Source organism: Cyprinodon tularosa, unplaced genomic scaffold (genome assembly GCF_016077235.1).
Source record: "Cyprinodon tularosa strain WSP-4 unplaced genomic scaffold, ASM1607723v1 ctg845, whole genome shotgun sequence".
NCBI classification, from domain to species: Eukaryota; Metazoa; Chordata; class Actinopteri; order Cyprinodontiformes; family Cyprinodontidae; genus Cyprinodon; species Cyprinodon tularosa.
This window is the reverse complement of record NW_024039613.1, coordinates 15,687-37,418: the sequence shown is the minus strand read 5'-3', so window position 1 is coordinate 37,418 and position 21,732 is coordinate 15,687. Positions and strand designations below refer to the sequence as shown.

Genomic DNA, 21,732 nt, shown 5'->3' with positions numbered 1-21,732 from the left:
CGTTGCCTTTGCATGTAAACCTGCTGCTTAAATCTTAAATCTTAAATTACATTCCATCTTTATTTTGTTGGCTTAGAGATGATTTCCAAATAAAACCTAAATCCTTTTATTCTACAGCAATGATCAGGACGTTCTACTGTCTAACATTTACTGATGGATGTTCTCACAGTGATCAGACCAACACTGATGCACGTCCATCATGGCGCTGCTGGTTCTGTGTTGGGGGGGGGGGCTCTGCTGAGAGACCCAGTGACTGAGGCAAAGGTCACTTTTAATTAAGATGGTATCTGAGCTGCTGCTGGGCGTCAGCTGTTAGCGGTGGCAGCAGCGCGACACGCAGCCCACCTCCCTCCTTGTTATTTAAATTGGAAGCAGCTCATTTGGAGGCAGAGCTGGACATCTAATGAGAGCAGAGGCTGCGAGGACGAGCGTGATTCACCGCCACCGCCGCCGCTCACCATCACATGTGTGAAGATAGCTGAGCAGCAGTTATTCACACTCACTCCACAAGTTCAAGAAAAATAAAATCTAACTTTGGTTTAAACCTTATTTTGGTTTCTAAGAGTTACATAAAATATCCAGATGTGTTCATGTTTGATTTCATGCTTAAAATCAAATACGAAGATTATAATCTGATTATAATCAGATTATAATCTGATTATAATCAGATTATAACCAGATTATAACCAGATTATAATCAGATTATAATCTGATTATAATCTGATTATAATCAGATTATAATCAGATTATAACCAGATTATAACCAGATTATAATCAGATTATAATCAGATTATAATCTGATTATAATCTGATTATAATCAGATTATAATCTGATTATAATCTGATTATAATCAGATTATAATCAGATTATAACCAGATTATAACCAGATTATAATCAGATTATAATCAGATTATAATCTGATTATAATCTGATTATAATCCGTTGCAAAAAAAAAAACACTTTTTCCCCAGAAAGAATGTTTTCATGATTTTAGTAGATTTGACTTATTTGAAAAAAAGGGGTTATGTGTTTTACGATTAAATATGATCAGAAAAAGTGAGGCGTGTTTAAGAGTAGCGTCAGACGGTTCAAAGGTAGAATGGAGAACAGGTGTGTACTCTGATAGCGTAGCGCTAAAGGAGGTCAAATCCACGTCTGACTCATTGGCAGCAACAATCCTTTAAAGTTCCTTCTGTTGTTTTTTTATTGTATTTTTATTCACAGTTTAAAGCTGGTTCATCCGTCCAACGTTTTTGCTGCTGATTAGTTCCTTATTTTATCTGCTGGTAACTGCATGTTTTTTTTAAGTGCTGCATAAATTATGTTTGACTGAATGAAAGTAAATCAGAACAAAGAGTAAACATCCAAGCATCCTTATTTCCCCACATCTTCATAACCCAGGTGAGTCAGTAACTCAGAGATGTTTTCTGACGGCGCTGGACGCTCCTCGCCATCGCCCTGATGCTGTTAGTGCAGCTCTGTGGGTTTTTCATGGTTTCCTGCAGCTGAGCCGTAACTGCAGCTCTGCAGCTTCCTCCCAATTATCATGTGTTTTATGACCGGCTGTTAAGAAGCTCCACTTGAGTGGGAGCCTTGTTATGTTTTTCTTTAGCTCAAGGGCAGCTTGGTGTTTGGGGGGGGGCGGGGAGTAACTCTGTAACTATGAGGCCTAAGAGACAGGAAATGATGTGGAATGGGGATTAATGATGTCACAGTGACAGGCGGGATGAGCGGCAGCAGCAGGAGAAAAGGACTGTCGGGGTCTCTGGAGTTTTCCGCTGTGAGTGAGCTTCCTGTCACAGAGAGGATCTTTGCTCACCTGTGCTGCTGCTGCTCACCTGAGAACATTTCTCCATCAGGATGAGCAGCGTCTTCATAAGGAGGATCATCGGTTACCTTCTCTGAATGTCTTACATGATTTATCTTTACCGTTAATTGAGTAAAACTGTTAAAGTACTTCTGCTCGTACTGCAGAGTAATTGAGTAAAACTGTTAAAGTACTTCTGCTCGTACTGCAGAGTAATTGAGTAAAACTGTTAAAGTACTTCTACTCGTACTGCAGAGTAATTGAGTAAAACTGTTAAAGTACTTCTGCTCGTACTGCAGAGTAATTGAGTAAAACTGTTAAAGTACTTCTGCTCGTACTGCAGAGTACTTCACTGCCCTCTGATCTCAGCAGTGGGAGAAAATCGCCTCATTTAAATACTTTATGGCTTAAATTAAAGTAAAAACTTCAAAGCAATAAATAGGATTTATTATTTGCTTTCCTTTTCTTCACAGGAACATCGCTGACAGGATTTCTCTCTTTTTTAAATCCAATTCTCTGTATTTTGATCATTTTCATAGATCTGAGTGACAGAAGCAGCTGAACTGCAGACACAGGACAGGAGGCGGGGCTTAAAGAAGGCCAGCCAATCAGCAGAAAGTGTTGGGTTTTAACGAAGATTAAGAGGGAGGAGACGACTAAAGGCGAGGTCAACATGGAGGATAGAGACGATGTGTGACCCCCCCCCCATCCTGACGTGTCGTTCCTAAAGCGTTTCACCGTGATCCTGGTGAACGTTTCCAGAACAGTCACTCCAAAGAACGGTAAACATGCAGACGTCAGTTTTTCAGTCCACTTCTTCTCACACTTCACCTGCTGACTGGATCTAAACTAATCAACCTGTTTATGTTATTATTGGTTCCTTTCTGGATCTAAACTAATCAACCTGTTTATGTTATTATTGGTTCCTTTCTGGATCTAAACTAATCAACCTGTTTATGTTATTATTGGTTCCTTTCTGGATCTAAACTAATCAACCTGTTGATGTTATTATTGGTTCCTTTCTGGATCTAAACTAATCAACCTGTTTATGTTATTATTGGTTCCTTTCTGGATCTAAACTAATCAACCTGTTTATGTTATTATTGGTTCCTTTCTGGATCTAAACTAATCAACCTGTTTATGTTATTATTGGTTCCTTTCTGGATCTAAACTAATCAACCTGTTTATGTTATTATTGGTTCCTTTCTGGATCTAAACTAATCAACCTGTTTATGTTATTATTGGTTCCTTTCTGGATCTAAACTTATCAACCTGTTTATGTTATTATTGGTTCCTTTCTGGATCTAAACTAATCAACCTGTTGATGTTATTATTGGTTCCTTTCTGGATCTAAACTAATCAACCTGTTTATGTTATTATTGGTTCCTTTCTGGATCTAAACTAATCAACCTGTTTATGTTATTATTGGTTCCTTTCTGGATCTAAACTAATCAACCTGTTGATGTCATTATTGGTTCCTTTCTGGATCTAAACTAATCAACCTGTTGATGTTATTATTGGTTCCTTTCTGGATCTAAACTAATCAACCTGTTTATGTTATTATTGGTTCCTTTCTGGATCTAAACTAATCAACCTGTTTATGTTATTATTGGTTCCTTTCTGGATCTAAACTAATCAACCTGTTGATGTTATTATTGGTTCCTTTCTGGATCTAAACTAATCAACCTGTTTATGTTATTATTGGTTCCTTTCTGGATCTAAACTAATCAACCTGTTGATGTTATTATTGGTTCCTTTCTGGATCTAAACTAATCAACCTGTTTATGTTATTATTGGTTCCTTTCTGGATCTAAACTAATCAACCTGTTTATGTTATTGGTTCCTTTCTGGATCTAAACTTATCAACCTGTTTATGTTATTATTGGTTCCTTTCTGGATCTAAACTAATCAACCTGTTTATGTTATTATTGGTTCCTTTCTGGATCTAAACTAATCAACCTGTTTATGTTATTATTGGTTCCTTTCTGGATCTAAACTAATCAACCTGTTTATGTTATTATTGGTTCCTTTCTGGATCTAAACTAATCAACCTGTTTATGTTATTATTGGTTCCTTTCTGGATCTAAACTAATCAACCTGTTTATGTTATTATTGGTTCCTTTCTGGATCTAAACTTATCAACCTGTTTATGTTATTATTGGTTCCTTTCTGGATCTAAACTAATCAACCTGTTTATGTTATTATTGGTTCCTTTCTGGATCTAAACTAATCAACCTGTTGATGTTATTATTGGTTCCTTTCTGGATCTAAACTAATCAACCTGTTGATGTTATTATTGGTTCCTTTCTGGATCTAAACTAATCAACCTGTTTATGTTATTATTGGTTCCTTTCTGGATCTAAACTAATCAACCTGTTGATGTTATTATTGGTTCCTTTCTGGATCTAAACTAATCAACCTGTTTATGTTATTATTGGTTCCTTTCTGGATCTAAACTTATCAACCTGTTTATGTTATTATTGGTTCCTTTCTGGATCTAAACTAATCAACCTGTTTATGTTATTATTGGTTCCTTTCTGGATCTAAACTTATCAACCTGTTTATGTTATTATTGGTTCCTTTCTGGATCTAAACTAATCAACCTGTTTATGTTATTATTGGTTCCTTTCTGGATCTAAACTAATCAACCTGTTTATGTTATTATTGGTTCCTTTCTGGATCTAAACTAATCAACCTGTTGATGTTATTATTGGTTCCTTTCTGGATCTAAACTAATCAACCTGTTTATGTTATTATTGGTTCCTTTCTGGATCTAAACTAATCAACCTGTTTATGTTATTATTGGTTCCTTTCTGGATCTAAACTAATCAACCTGTTTATGTTATTATTGGTTCCTTTCTGGATCTAAACTAATCAACCTGTTTATGTTATTATTGGTTCCTTTCTGGATCTAAACTAATCAACCTGTTTATGTTATTATTGGTTCCTTTCTGGATCTAAACTTATCAACCTGTTTATGTTATTATTGGTTCCTTTCTGGATCTAAACTAATCAACCTGTTGATGTTATTATTGGTTCCTTTCTGGATCTAAACTAATCAACCTGTTTATGTTATTATTGGTTCCTTTCTGGATCTAAACTAATCAACCTGTTTATGTTATTATTGGTTCCTTTCTGGATCTAAACTAATCAACCTGTTGATGTCATTATTGGTTCCTTTCTGGATCTAAACTAATCAACCTGTTGATGTTATTATTGGTTCCTTTCTGGATCTAAACTAATCAACCTGTTTATGTTATTATTGGTTCCTTTCTGGATCTAAACTAATCAACCTGTTTATGTTATTATTGGTTCCTTTCTGGATCTAAACTAATCAACCTGTTGATGTTATTATTGGTTCCTTTCTGGATCTAAACTAATCAACCTGTTTATGTTATTATTGGTTCCTTTCTGGATCTAAACTAATCAACCTGTTGATGTTATTATTGGTTCCTTTCTGGATCTAAACTAATCAACCTGTTTATGTTATTATTGGTTCCTTTCTGGATCTAAACTAATCAACCTGTTTATGTTATTGGTTCCTTTCTGGATCTAAACTTATCAACCTGTTTATGTTATTATTGGTTCCTTTCTGGATCTAAACTAATCAACCTGTTTATGTTATTATTGGTTCCTTTCTGGATCTAAACTAATCAACCTGTTTATGTTATTATTGGTTCCTTTCTGGATCTAAACTAATCAACCTGTTTATGTTATTATTGGTTCCTTTCTGGATCTAAACTAATCAACCTGTTTATGTTATTATTGGTTCCTTTCTGGATCTAAACTAATCAACCTGTTTATGTTATTATTGGTTCCTTTCTGGATCTAAACTTATCAACCTGTTTATGTTATTATTGGTTCCTTTCTGGATCTAAACTAATCAACCTGTTTATGTTATTATTGGTTCCTTTCTGGATCTAAACTAATCAACCTGTTGATGTTATTATTGGTTCCTTTCTGGATCTAAACTAATCAACCTGTGATGTTATTATTGGTTCCTTTCTGATCTAAACTAATCAACCTGTTTATGTTATTATTGGTTCCTTTCTGGATCTAAACTAATCAACCTGTTGATGTTATTATTGGTTCCTTCTGGATCTAAACTAATCAACCTGTTTATGTTATTATTGGTTCCTTTCTGGATCTAAACTTATCAACCTGTTTATGTTATTATTGGTTCCTTTCTGGATCTAAACTAATCAACCTGTTGATGTTATTATTGGTTCCTTTCTGGATCTAAACTAATCAACCTGTTTATGTTATTATTGGTTCCTTTCTGGATCTAAACTAATCAACCTGTTTATGTTATTATTGGTTCCTTTCTGGATCTAAACTAATCAACCTGTTTATGTTATTATTGGTTCCTTTCTGGATCTAAACTAATCAACCTGTTTATGTTATTATTGGTTCCTTTCTGGATCTAAACTAATCAACCTGTTTATGTTATTATTGGTTCCTTTCTGGATCTAAACTTACCAACCTGTTTATGTTATTATTGGTTCCTTTCTGGATCTAAACTTATCAACCTGTTTATGTTATTATTGGTTCCTTTCTGGATCTAAACTAATCAACCTGTTGTTGTTATTATTGGTTCCTTTCTGGATCTAAACTAATCAACCTGTTTATGTTATTATTGGTTCCTTTCTGGATCTAAACTTATCAACCTGTTTATGTTATTATTGGTTCCTTTCTGGATCTAAACTAATCAACCTGTTGATGTTATTATTGGTTCCTTTCTGGATCTAAACTAATCAACCTGTTTATGTTATTATTGGTTCCTTTCTGGATCTAAACTTACCAACCTGTTTATGTTATTATTGGTTCCTTTCTGGATCTAAACTTATCAACCTGTTTATGTTATTATTGGTTCCTTTCTGGATCTAAACTAATCAACCTGTTTATGTTATTATTGGTTCCTTTCTGGATCTAAACTAATCAACCTGTTTATGTTATTATTGGTTCCTTTCTGGATCTAAACTAATCAACCTGTTTATGTTATTATTGGTTCCTTTCTGGATCTAAACTTACCAACCTGTTTATGTTATTATTGGTTCCTTTCTGGATCTAAACTAATCAACCTGTTTATGTTATTATTGGTTCCTTTCTGGATCTAAACTAATCAACCTGTTGATGTCATTATTGGTTCCTTTCTGGATCTAAACTAATCAACCTGTTTATGTTATTATTGGTTCCTTTCTGGATCTAAACTAATCAACCTGTTTATGTTATTATTGGTTCCTTTCTGGATCTAAACTAATCAACCTGTTTATGTTATTATTGGTTCCTTTCTGGATCTAAACTAATCAACCTGTTTATGTTATTATTGGTTCCTTTCTGGATCTAAACTAATCAACCTGTTTATGTTATTATTGGTTCCTTTCTGGATCTAAACTTACCAACCTGTTTATGTTATTATTGGTTCCTTTCTGGATCTAAACTAATCAACCTGTTTATGTTATTATTGGTTCCTTTCTGGATCTAAACTAATCAACCTGTTGATGTCATTATTGGTTCCTTTCTGGATCTAAACTAATCAACCTGTTGATGTTATTATTGGTTCCTTTCTGGATCTAAACTAATCAACCTGTTTATGTTATTATTGGTTCCTTTCTGGATCTAAACTAATCAACCTGTTTATGTTATTATTGGTTCCTTTCTGGATCTAAACTAATCAACCTGTTTATGTTATTATTGGTTCCTTTCTGGATCTAAACTAATCAACCTGTTTATGTTATTATTGGTTCCTTTCTGGATCTAAACTAATCAACCTGTTTATGTTATTATTGGTTCCTTTCTGGATCTAAACTTACCAACCTGTTTATGTTATTATTGGTTCCTTTCTGGATCTAAACTTATCAACCTGTTTATGTTATTATTGGTTCCTTTCTGGATCTAAACTAATCAACCTGTTTATGTTATTATTGGTTCCTTTCTGGATCTAAACTAATCAACCTGTTTATGTTATTATTGGTTCCTTTCTGGATCTAAACTTATCAACCTGTTTATGTTATTATTGGTTCCTTTCTGGATCTAAACTAATCAACCTGTTTATGTTATTATTGGTTCCTTTCTGGATCTAAACTAATCAACCTGTTTATGTTATTATTGGTTCCTTTCTGGATCTAAACTAATCAACCTGTTTATGTTATTATTGGTTCCTTTCTGGATCTAAACTAATCAACCTGTTTATGTTATTATTGGTTCCTTTCTGGATCTAAACTAATCAACCTGTTGATGTTATTATTGGTTCCTTTCTGGATCTAAACTAATCAACCTGTTGATGTTATTATTGGTTCCTTTCTGGATCTAAACTAATCAACCTGTTAATGTTATTATTGGTTCCTTTCTGGATCTAAACTAATCAACCTGTTGATGTTATTATTGGTTCCTTTCTGAACCCTCAGTCCATCAGAGTCCCATTAAAGTGGTTTTATTTCTGCCGCCCAGCCGGCATCACTCAGCTGCTCACCACCGTCCTGCTGCAGCTGAGCTGAAGTCCATCACAGATCTTTGCAGGAGGAGCCCCGCCTCCAGTAATCCCAGTAGTCCCAGTAGTCCTAGGTCCAGCTAGGACTTCAGATAAATTGTGATAAAACCAACAGAAGATGCAGCAAAGCAGCAAACTAAACAGCCTTTTCCTCTCTAATCTTCTTGGTCTTTTGTCCGACTTCAGTTTTTCCTTTTTTTCCTGAGAACTCAATAACCCCCCCCCCCCCCCCCCCCCCCCCCCCCATTCAGGGCTGCATTGTCCAAGCAGTGTTCAAAGCCATATTACAATCAGACTTTTGTGATCAGTTAATCATCCTTATGGTGGAGAAAGAGGAGAGGAGCAAATGATCTCTGACGGCGAAGGACTCTGCTAACGATTTCCATCTAATTGCTCCTCCTCAGTTGGAGAGCGGCGAGGGAGAAGGAGAGGAGGACAAGAGGGCGACAGACGGTGAGAAAAGAGAGGGCGCCGATAATGACCGGCCATTCAGCCTCCAACACTCACCTCTGATAATGATGGCTTAGTCAGGACCGTTTGATCCCCGCCTCTGTCCTCCGCCTGAACCCCCCCCCCACCATTTTAACATGTGCTACATCAGAACAACATGAGAACGTCATTCAATTCAGTTTATTTTCAATTCAGTTAATTTATATAGCGACAATTCACAGAACAGAACAACACGAGAACGACAGAACAATACCAGAAAAACATGAGAACGTCAGAACAACATGAGAACAACGTCAGAAAAACACAACAACAACAGAACAACGCGACAACAACGCGAGAACGTCAGGACAATTAGGGAATGTCAGAACAATACCAGAACAACACGAGAACAACATCGGAACACGGGAACGTCAGAACAATTAGGGAATGTCAGAACAATACCAGAACAACACGAGAACAACATCGGAACACGGGAACGTCAGAACAACACGAGAACATGAGAACATGAGAACATGAGAACAATACGAGAGCGTTAGAACAACACAAGAACAACATCAGAACGACACCAGAAGAACGTGGTGTTATTCTTCCATGTACTGCGGTCTGAGTGAGGCGCCATCTTTGTTTCAACCCAAACAGCCCTCTGGGCTTCAGCCGGAGCAGGAGAAACATCAACATTCACACATAAGGTTTCTGCAGGGCTGGCTCTGCTGCCCCCTGCAGGAGGGGAAGGTAACACCCTAACACTTCAGACTGAACTGATCACATTATGAACCCTACTCTATTTAAACTAAACGTTAAATAAATTCATTTCGTCTGGATGGTTTAATGGGATTCAGCTGATAATGCATCTCTGACGGTTATTAAACCCAAGAAATAAACTGCTGCTGATAGTTGGTGAGTAATCAGAGTAAAAAGCATCCCTCTGATCTCTCCTGACAAAAACCTTTTTCACGCCACAAACAGGAAATGAGGTTGATTTTCTCTCGCCGTCCTGCCTGCCTTTCATTTATTAGCAGAAATAACAGCCGCCTGTTTGAAGCCTCATTTTCTCTCTGATCTCTGCGCCTTCAAAGCTCAGCTTTATTTTTATGCTCTTTATTATCTCTGTTTAACCAACTTCAGGAAAATACCTTAAAGTCTAAAGCTGCTTAAATGCTGCTGTCCTGCAGATTAGTTGAAGAATAAATCTCAGTTTGAACAGTTTTCCTCTCCGGTCAGCGTCAGACGCCATCTTACAGGAACAGGATTCAAAGCAGGCCGCTTATTCCAACATCATAAGACTGAAACCCTGGAATCTATTGGATAAACCAATAAAACTGGAGTCCAGCGTGTCGTTAGGCAGTCTAAGGGTTAACTTCATGGTCAGAAGGCTGAGGCCACTGAAACCAACCAGCCGTCTGCAAACCCTGAAACCTGCTGAACTGCTCCGATTCAGCCTGAAGGCCTGCTTATCTCCTCAAATGAAGCTCCTGACATTTCAGGGGGGGGGGACGGACAGTTTAAGGTCAACGCGTTTAAAGTCTGGAGCAACGATCCCAGAGGAGAACATTTCCCGGCAGGAAACCTTCCTGCTGGCGTTCCAGACATCAGATGAAGAGAGGAGACTCCAGATCTGGCTCAGGGAGGGGGGGGCTGTCCTGTAACCAGTGGGTTGCTGGTTTGAGTCCCGGTCCACTGCTCACTGGGTATTTACCCCCATCATCCCCACTATCATTAAATAATCAACCCACTATGACACTGATTCTCATATTCAGACCCACAATCCTTTGCTGCATCACATGACTGATCCGCCCTCCAGAAGGAAATATGGGTTCATATCGGCTCGATAAGATTAGAAAAGAACGACGATAATGTGGCTAAAAATCAGACATCACTACTAAACAACTGGAGAACAGCACCACCTTCATCATCACCTTCATCATCATCATCACCTTCATCATCATCATCACCATCATCTTCATCACCATCATCATCACCTTCATCATCATCACTTTATCATCACCTTGATCATCATCATCATCATCACCTTCATCATCACCTTCATCATCATCATCACCTTCATCATCATCACCATCATCATCTTCATCACCATCATCATCACCTTCATCATCATCACTTTATCATCACCTTGATCATCATCATCATCATCACCTTCATCATCACCATCATCATTATCATCATAGTCACCTTCATCATCACCATCATCATCATCGTCACCTTCATCATCACCATCATCACCATCATCATCACCTTCATCATCATCATCATCATCATCATCATCATCATCACCTTCATCATCACCATCATCGTCATCATCGTCACCTTCATCATCATCATCACCATCAGCATCACGATCACCATCACCATCATCATCATCACCTTCATCACCATCATCATCATCGTCACCTTCATCATCACGATCATCATCATCATCACCTTCATCATCATCACCATCATCATCTTCATCACCATCATCATCACCTTCATCATCATCACTTTATCATCACCTTGATCATCATCATCATCATCACCTTCATCATCACCATCATCATTATCATCATAGTCACCTTCATCATCATCGTCACCTTCATCATCACCATCATCACCATCATCATCATCATCATCATCATCATCATCATCATCACCTTCATCATCACCATCACCATCATCATCATCACCTTCATCACCATCATCATCATCGTCACCTTCATCATCACGATCATCATCATCATCACCTTCATCATCATCACCATCATCATCTTCATCACCATCATCATCACCTTCATCATCATCACTTTATCATCACCTTGATCATCATCATCATCATCACCATCATCATTATCATCATAGTCACCTTCATCATCACCATCATCATCATCGTCACCTTCATCATCACCATCATCACCATCATCATCATCATCATCATCATCATCATCATCACCTTCATCATCACCATCATCGTCATCATCGTCACCTTCATCATCATCATCACCATCAGCATCACGATCACCATCACCATCATCATCATCACCTTCATCACCATCATCATCATCGTCACCTTCATCATCACGATCATCATCATCATCACCTTCATCAGCATCACGATCACCTTCATCACCATCATCGTCACCTTCATCATCATCATCACCTTCATCACCATCATCATCATCGTCACCTTCATCATCACGATCATCATCATCATCACCTTCATCAGCATCATCACCTTCATCATCATCATCACCATCACGATCACCATCACCATCATCATCATCACCTTCATCACCATCATCATCATCGTCACCTTCATCATCACGATCATCATCATCATCACCTTCATCAGCATCACGATCACCTTCATCACCATCATCGTCACCTTCATCATCATCATCACCTTCATCACCATCATCGTCACCTTCATCATCACGATCATCATCATCATCACCTTCATCAGCATCACGATCACCTTCATCACCATCATCGCCACCTTCATCATCATCATCACCTTCATCACCATCATCATCATCGTCACCTTCATCATCACGATCATCATCATCATCACCTTCATCAGCATCACGATCACCTTCATCACCATCATCGTCACCTTCATCATCACCTTCATCATCATCACCTTCATCATCATGGTCGTCATCATCATCATCGTCACCTTCATCATCACCATCATCATCATCATCACCTTCATCAGCATCACGATCACCTTCATCACCATCATCGTCACCTTCATCATCATCATCACCTTCATCATCATCATCACCTTCATCATCATGGTCGTCATCATCATCATTGTCACCTTCATCATCACCATCATCATCATCATCACCTTCATCAGCATCACGATCACCTTCATCACCATCATCGTCACCTTCATCATCATCATCACCTTCATCATCATCACCTTCATCATCATCATCATCTTCATCATCATCACCTTCATCATCATGGTCGTCATCATCATCATCGTCACCTTCATCATCACCATCATCATCATCATCACCTTCATCAGCATCACGATCACCTTCATCATCATCGTCGTCATCATCATCATCATCACCTTCATCATCATCGTCGTCATCATCATCATCATCCCCTTCATCATCATCATCATCACCTTCATCATCATCACCTTCATCATCATCGTCGTCATCATCACCTCCATCATCATCATAATCCTCATCATCACCATCATCATCATCTTCATCATCAACATCATCATAATCATCATCATCACAGGTATTTCAGAGAGGACCATCTGCCTTTCTACTGACCTGCACCAAGAACCAGGACATGAGCACAGAGACCCAGGGGTTCCCGCTGTGGGACGTCTTCTTAGCCAGAGACAGAACCGTACCTGCAGAGACAGCAGGAGGTCAGCAGGAGGTCAGCAGGAGGACAGCAGGAGGTCAGGAGGTCAGCAGGAGGTCAGCAGGAGGTCAGGAGAAAAAAAACAAGTTAGAAATGAGTCAAACCTGCAGCAATGTTCAGAAAAGAATAAATTTCAATTATCAGCAACATTTTTCTGATTATTGATCTAACAGAAGCTGCAGGATTTACTGATAATAAAAACACTGACTGAGTTTATTTCAACATCTGGAACAAAAACAGACAAAATAAGAAACTCAGATATAGAAATAAAAACACTAAAAATTATTATCATTGTGTATAAAGGCTAAAACTGGACATCCTCAATAAAAAGGAGACAAACTGATCGGGTTTAAAAACTTTCTATTGCTAGAAAAAAGAAGTAAAGCATTTATTGACAGTTTTTGTGAAACTACATCAGTCATCGAACCTTCACCTGCTTTAGTTCTGGATTAAATCTGATTAAAGGCTCAATTTCTATCAGATTATTAATGAATGATTCAAAGAAAAATGGACAGACTGATAAATCAGCAAAGTCTCCTCTAAGAAGCTCAGCCTGTTTTCCAGTGTAGTCCTGTTTCTCTGACTGTGACTAACTGGATGTGCTCTCTTCATCCTCTGACATGGGAGCTGGCTCGGAGCTTGTCTGCCTGGCTGTGTGTTTCCTGGACAGGGCCGCCTGTGGAGCTGGTTGACAGTTGCCTTTTGTATCTATGCTTCTTTTTCTATGTCTGCTTCTGCCTCCTTGAACCCCAGTGGGCCTCAGCAGATGGCCGCTCACACTGAGCCTGGTTCTGCTGGAGGTTTCTTCCTGTTCAAAGGGAGTTTTTCCTCTCCACTGTCGCTACAAGCATGCTTAGTGTGAGGGATTGCTGAAGAGTCAATGAGTCGATGCAATCAGCTGGTTTTCCTTAGATAGAAAACTTTGAATCAATCTTGAAGGAGGCTGTGTTGTCATGGTGACCATTAAGACCTTTGATAGTTGATGGAGGGCAAACCTTCATACTGTACCTAATAAAGTGGCCACGTCTAACAGTGTTTAACTGGCTTTAATAAGGTGACATTTACACAGATTTCTGGGATTGATCCATGACGCTGCAGCGGGTGGCGTGCCCGTGCGTCACTTCCGGCGCCTTTGCTTTGCTGCAGAGCGACTTCCCCTGACGGCCAGTCACCAACAAACCATCAGCTCGTTTGCACAACCTGATTAAACATCAGGGACTCAATAAATAACGCAGTTACGGTATTAAAATTATTTATTTCTATTATGAAATCACTAAAACAATGTTTACTATTTTAGGGAGGGAAAAACGTAATTTGGTCTTTTTACAAAGTGGAATGGAGGGCGAGCTGGATGGTTATGTGGTTGATGATAAGCTGATGGGACGGATCAGGTGGCGTCAACTATCCCTCTGAAGACCGCAGCTCTGATGCTGAGGTTCCAAAATTGCGCCAATGTGAAGAAGAGACGGCAGAACGCCGTCGCCATACCCACCGAATAAGTCATCCTTGGCCAGGGCGTAGAGGATGCGAGAGGCTCCGATGAGATTGCTCATAGCGGCGGACAGCGTGGAGCAGTAAACCCCGGTGATGACGAAGGGATTCCAGATGTTGATGTCTCTCAGGAAACTGTAGTCCCTCTGAAGAAGAACCCTGCAAAGAACAGAAGACAGAGCGTAACCGCCATGGTTCTACTGGAGGAACCTGAACGCAGCGAGGGGACACGGTTCTACTGGAGGAACCTGAACGCAGCGAGCAGACACGGTTCTACTGGAGGAACCTGAACACAGCGAGGGGACAAGGTTCTACTGGAGGAACCTGAACTCAGCGAGGGGACACGGTTCTACGGGAGGAACCTGAACTCAGCGAGGGGACACGGTTCTACTGGAGGAACCTGAACGCAGCGAGCAGACACGGTTCTACTGGAGGAACCTGAACGCAGCGAGCAGACACGGTTCTACTGGAGGAACCTGAACGCAGCGAGGGGACAAGGTTCTACTGGAGGAACCTGAACGCAGCGAGGGGACAAGGTTCTACTGGAGGAACCTGAACGCAGCGAGCAGACACGGTTCTACTGGAGGAACCTGAACGCAGCGAGGGGACAAGGTTCTACTGGAGGAACCTGAACGCAGCGAGCAGACACGGTTCTACTGGAGGAACCTGAACGCAGCGAGCAGACACGGTTCTACGGGAGGAACCTGAACGCAGCGAGGGGACAAGGTTCTACTGGAGGAACCTGAACTCAGCGAGGGGACACGGTTCTACGGGAGGAACCTGAACTCAGCGAGGGGACACGGTTCTACTGGAGGAACCTGAACGCAGCGAGCAGACACGGTTCAACTGGAGGAACCTGAACGCAGCGAGCAGACACGGTTCTACGGGAGGAACCTGAACGCAGCGAGGGGACAAGGTTCTACTGGAGGAACCTGAACTCAGCGAGGGGACACGGTTCTACGGGAGGAACCTGAACTCAGCGAGGGGACACGGTTCTACTGGAGGAACCTGAACGCAGCGAGCAGACACGGTTCTACTGGAGGAACCTGAACGCAGCGAGCAGACACGGTTCTACGGGAGGAACCTGAACGCAGCGAGGGGACAAGGTTCTACTGGAGGAACCTGAACGCAGCGAGGGGACACGGTTCTACTGGAGGAACCTGAACGCAGCGAGGGGACACGGTTCTACTGGAGGAACCTGAACGCAGCGAGGGGACACGGTTCTACTGGAGGAACCTGAACGCAGCGAGCAGACACGGTTCTACGGGAGGAACCTGAACTCAGCGAGGGGACACGGTTCTACTGGAGGAACCTGAACGCAGCGAGCAGACACGGTTCTACTGGAGGAACCTGAACGCAGCGAGCAGACACGGTTCTACTGGAGGAACCTGAACGCAGCGAGGGGACAAGGTTCTACTGGAGGAACCTGAACGCAGCGAGCAGACACGGTTCTACTGGAGGAACCTGAACGCAGCGAGCAGACACGGTTCTACGGGAGGAACCTGAACGCAGCGAGGGGACAAGGTTCTACTGGAGGAACCTGAACTCAGCGAGGGGACACGGTTCTACGGGAGGAACCTGAACTCAGCGAGGGGACACGGTTCTACTGGAGGAACCTGAACGCAGCGAGCAGACACGGTTCAACTGGAGGAACCTGAACGCAGCGAGCAGACACGGTTCTACGGGAGGAACCTGAACGCAGCGAGGGGACAAGGTTCTACTGGAGGAACCTGAACTCAGCGAGGGGACACGGTTCTACGGGAGGAACCTGAACTCAGCGAGGGGACACGGTTCTACTGGAGGAACCTGAACGCAGCGAGCAGACACGGTTCTACTGGAGGAACCTGAACGCAGCGAGCAGACACGGTTCTACGGGAGGAACCTGAACGCAGCGAGGGGACAAGGTTCTACTGGAGGAACCTGAACGCAGCGAGGGGACACGGTTCTACTGGAGGAACCTGAACGCAGCGAGGGGACACGGTTCTACGGAAGGAACCTGAACTCAGCGAGGGGACACGGTTCTACTGGAGGAACCTGAACGCAGCGAGCAGACACGGTTCAACTGGAGGAACCTGAACGCAGCGAGCAGACACGGTTCTACGGGAGGAACCTGAACGCAGCGAGGGGACAAGGTTCTACTGGAGGAACCTGAACTCAGCGAGGGGACACGGTTCTACGGGAGGAACCTGAACTCAGCGAGGGGACACGGTTCTACTGGAGGAACCTGAACGCAGCGAGCAGACACGGTTCTACTGGAGGAACCTGAACGCAGCGAGCAGACACGGTTCTACGGGAGGAACCTGAACGCAGCGAGGGGACAAGGTTCTACTGGAGGAACCTGAACGCAGCGAGGGGACACGGTTCTACTGGAGGAACCTGAACGCAGCGAGGGGACACGGTTCTACTGGAGGAACCTGAACGCAGCGAGGGGACACGGTTCTACTGGAGGAACCTGAACGCAGCGAGCAGACACGGTTCTACGGGAGGAACCTGAACTCAGCGAGGGGACACGGTTCTACTGGAGGAACCTGAACGCAGCGAGCAGACACGGTTCTACTGGAGGAACCTGAACGCAGCGAGCAGACACGGTTCTACTGGAGGAACCTGAACGCAGCGAGGGGACAAGGTTCTACTGGAGGAACCTGAACGCAGCGAGCAGACACGGTTCTACTGGAGGAACCTGAACGCAGCGAGCAGACACGGTTCTACGGGAGGAACCTGAACGCAGCGAGGGGACAAGGTTCTACTGGAGGAACCTGAACTCAGCGAGGGGACACGGTTCTACGGGAGGAACCTGAACTCAGCGAGGGGACACGGTTCTACTGGAGGAACCTGAACGCAGCGAGCAGACACGGTTCAACTGGAGGAACCTGAACGCAGCGAGCAGACACGGTTCTACGGGAGGAACCTGAACGCAGCGAGGGGACAAGGTTCTACTGGAGGAACCTGAACTCAGCGAGGGGACACGGTTCTACGGGAGGAACCTGAACTCAGCGAGGGGACACGGTTCTACTGGAGGAACCTGAACGCAGCGAGCAGACACGGTTCTACTGGAGGAACCTGAACGCAGCGAGCAGACACGGTTCTACGGGAGGAACCTGAACGCAGCGAGGGGACAAGGTTCTACTGGAGGAACCTGAACGCAGCGAGGGGACACGGTTCTACTGGAGGAACCTGAACGCAGCGAGGGGACACGGTTCTACGGAAGGAACCTGAACTCAGCGAGGGGACACGGTTCTACTGGAGGAACCTGAACGCAGCGAGCAGACACGGTTCAACTGGAGGAACCTGAACGCAGCGAGCAGACACGGTTCTACGGGAGGAACCTGAACGCAGCGAGGGGACAAGGTTCTACTGGAGGAACCTGAACTCAGCGAGGGGACACGGTTCTACGGGAGGAACCTGAACTCAGCGAGGGGACACGGTTCTACTGGAGGAACCTGAACGCAGCGAGCAGACACGGTTCTACTGGAGGAACCTGAACGCAGCGAGCAGACACGGTTCTACGGGAGGAACCTGAACGCAGCGAGGGGACAAGGTTCTACTGGAGGAACCTGAACGCAGCGAGGGGACACGGTTCTACTGGAGGAACCTGAACGCAGCGAGGGGACACGGTTCTACTGGAGGAACCTGAACGCAGCGAGGGGACACGGTTCTACTGGAGGAACCTGAACGCAGCGAGGGGACACGGTTCTACTGGAGGAACCTGAACGCAGCAAGGGGACACGGTTCTACGGGAGAACCTGAACGCAGCGAGGGGACACGGTTCTACTGGAGGAACCTGAACGCAGCGAGGGGACACGGTTCTACTGGAGGAACCTGAACGCAGCGAGCAGACACGGTTCTACTGGAGGAACCTGAACGCAGCGAGCAGACACGGTTCTACGGGAGGAACCTGAACGCAGCGAGGGGACAAGGTTCTACTGGAGGAACCTGAACTCAGCGAGGGGACACGGTTCTACGGGAGGAACCTGAACTCAGCGAGGGGACACGGTTCTACTGGAGGAACCTGAACGCAGCGAGCAGACACGGTTCTACTGGAGGAACCTGAACGCAGCGAGCAGACACGGTTCTACGGGAGGAACCTGAACGCAGCGAGGGGACAAGGTTCTACTGGAGGAACCTGAACTCAGCGAGGGGACACGGTTCTACGGGAGGAACCTGAACTCAGCGAGGGGACACGGTTCTACTGGAGGAACCTGAACGCAGCGAGCAGACACGGTTCAACTGGAGGAACCTGAACGCAGCGAGCAGACACGGTTCTACGGGAGGAACCTGAACGCAGCGAGCAGACACGGTTCTACTGGAGGAACCTGAACGCAGCGAGCAGACACGGTTCTACGGGAGGAACCTGAACGCAGCGAGGGGACAAGGTTCTACTGGAGGAACCTGAACTCAGCGAGGGGACACGGTTCTACGGGAGGAACCTGAACTCAGCGAGGGGACACGGTTCTACTGGAGGAACCTGAACGCAGCGAGCAGACACGGTTCAACTGGAGGAACCTGAACGCAGCGAGCAGACACGGTTCTACGGGAGGAACCTGAACGCAGCGAGGGGACAAGGTTCTACTGGAGGAACCTGAACTCAGCGAGGGGACACGGTTCTACGGGAGGAACCTGAACTCAGCGAGGGGACACGGTTCTACTGGAGGAACCTGAACGCAGCGAGCAGACACGGTTCTACTGGAGGAACCTGAACGCAGCGAGCAGACACGGTTCTACGGGAGGAACCTGAACGCAGCGAGGGGACAAGGTTCTACTGGAGGAACCTGAACGCAGCGAGGGGACACGGTTCTACTGGAGGAACCTGAACGCAGCGAGGGGACACGGTTCTACTGGAGGAACCTGAACGCAGCGAGGGGACACGGTTCTACTGGAGGAACCTGAACGCAGCGAGGGGACACGGTTCTACTGGAGGAACCTGAACGCAGCAAGGGGACACGGTTCTACGGGAGAACCTGAACGCAGCGAGGGGACACGGTTCTACGGGAGGAACCTGAACGCAGCGAGGGGACACGGTTCTACGGGAGAACCTGAACGCAGCGAGGGGACACGGTTCTACTGGAGGAACCTGAATGCAGCGAGTCGATATGGTTCTACGGGAGAACCTGAACGCAGCAAGCAGACAAGGTTCTACTGGAGGAACCTGAACGCAGCGAGTCGATATGGTACTACGGGAGGAACCTGAACGCAGCGAGGGGACACGGTTCTACTGGAGAACCTGAACGCAGCAAGCAGACAAGGTTCTACTGGAGGAACCTGAACGCAGCGAGCAGACACGGTTCTACGGGAGGAACCTGAACGCAGCGAGGGGACAAGGTTCTACTGGAGGAACCTGAACTCAGCGAGGGGACACGGTTCTACGGGAGGAACCTGAACTCAGCGAGGGGACACGGTTCTACTGGAGGAACCTGAACGCAGCGAGCAGACACGGTTCTACTGGAGGAACCTGAACGCAGCGAGCAGACACGGTTCTACGGGAGGAACCTGAACGCAGCGAGGGGACAAGGTTCTACTGGAGGAACCTGAACGCAGCGAGCAGACACGGTTCTACGGGAGGAACCTGAACGCAGCGAGGGGACAAGGTTCTACTGGAGGAACCTGAAAGCAGCGAGGGGACACGGTTCTACTGGAGGAACCTGAACGCAGCGAGGGGACACGGTTCTACTGGAGGAACCTGAACGCAGCGAGCAGACACGGTTCAACTGGAGGAACCTGAACGCAGCGAGGGGACACGGTTCTACTGGAGGAACCTGAACGCAGCGAGCAGACACGGTTCTACTGGAGGAACCTGAACGCAGCGAGGGGACACGGTTCTACTGGAGGAACCTGAACGCAGCGAGGGGACACGGTTCTACTGGAGGAACCTGAACGCAGCAAGGGGACACGGTTCTACGGGAGAACCTGAACGCAGCGAGGGGACACGGTTCTACGGGAGGAACCTGAACGCAGCGAGGGGACACGGTTCTACGGGAGAACCTGAACGAAGCGAGGGGACACAGTTCTACTGGAGGAACCTGAATGCAGCGAGTCGATATGGTTCTACGGGAGAACCTGAACGCAGCAAGCAGACAAGGTTCTACTGGAGGAACCTGAACGCAGCGAGTCGATATGGTACTACGGGAGGAACCTGAACGCAGCGAGGGGACACGGTTCTACTGGAGAACCTGAACGCAGCAAGCAGACAAGGTTCTACTGGAGGAACCTGAACGCAGCGAGTCGATATGGTACTACAGGAGGAACCGGAACGCAGCGAGTCGATATGGTACTACGGGAGGAACCTGAACGCAGCAAGGGGACACGGTTCTACGGGAGAACCTGAACGCAGCAAGCAGACAAGGTTCTACTGGAGGAACCTGAACACAGCGAGTCGATATGGTTCTACTGGAGGAACCTGAACGCAGCGAGGGGACACGGTTCTACGGGAGGAACCTGAACTCAGCGAGGGGACACGGTTCTACTGGAGGAACCTGAACGCAGCGAGCAGACACGGTTCTACTGGAGGAACCTGAACGCAGCGAGCAGACACGGTTCTACGGGAGGAACCTGAACGCAGCGAGGGGACAAGGTTCTACTGGAGGAACCTGAACGCAGCGAGGGGACACGGTTCTACTGGAGGAACCTGAACGCAGCGAGGGGACACGGTTCTACTGGAGGAACCTGAATGCAGCGAGGGGACACGGTTCTACTGGAGGAACCTGAACGCAGCAAGCAGACAAGGTTCTACTGGAGGAACCTGAACTCAGCGAGGGGACACGGTTCTACGGGAGGAACCTGAACTCAGCGAGGGGACACGGTTCTACTGGAGGAACCTGAACGCAGCGAGGGGACACGGTTCTACTGGAGGAACCTGAACGCAGCGAGGGGACACGGTTCTACTGGAGGAACCTGAACGCAGTGAGGGGACACGGTTCTACGGGAGGAGCCTGAACGCAGCGAGGGGACACGGTTCTACTGGAGGAACCTGAACGCAGCGAGGGGACACGGTTCTACTGGAGGAACCTGAACGCAGCGAGTCGATATGGTACTACGGGAGGAGCCTGAACGCAGCGAGGGGACACGGTTCTACGGGAGGAACCTGAACGCAGCGAGTCGATTTGATACTACGGG

At 45.0% G+C, this 21,732-nt stretch overlaps 1 protein-coding gene across 1 annotated transcript in view; it reads right to left on the bottom strand.

Moving 5' to 3' along the window:
* The window catches only part of LOC119775033 (solute carrier family 12 member 9-like), a gene marked incomplete at its 5' end in the record, with an annotated part of 69,760 nt that overhangs the window by 35,596 nt on the left and 12,432 nt on the right, over nt 1–21,732 (bottom strand). Inside the window, 2 exons of the mRNA XM_038272886.1 lie at nt 13,035–13,117; nt 14,624–14,781. Of these exons, the coding sequence (XP_038128814.1) occupies nt 13,035–13,117; nt 14,624–14,781 (241 nt within the window). The remainder of the gene's footprint in view (nt 1–13,034; nt 13,118–14,623; nt 14,782–21,732) is intronic.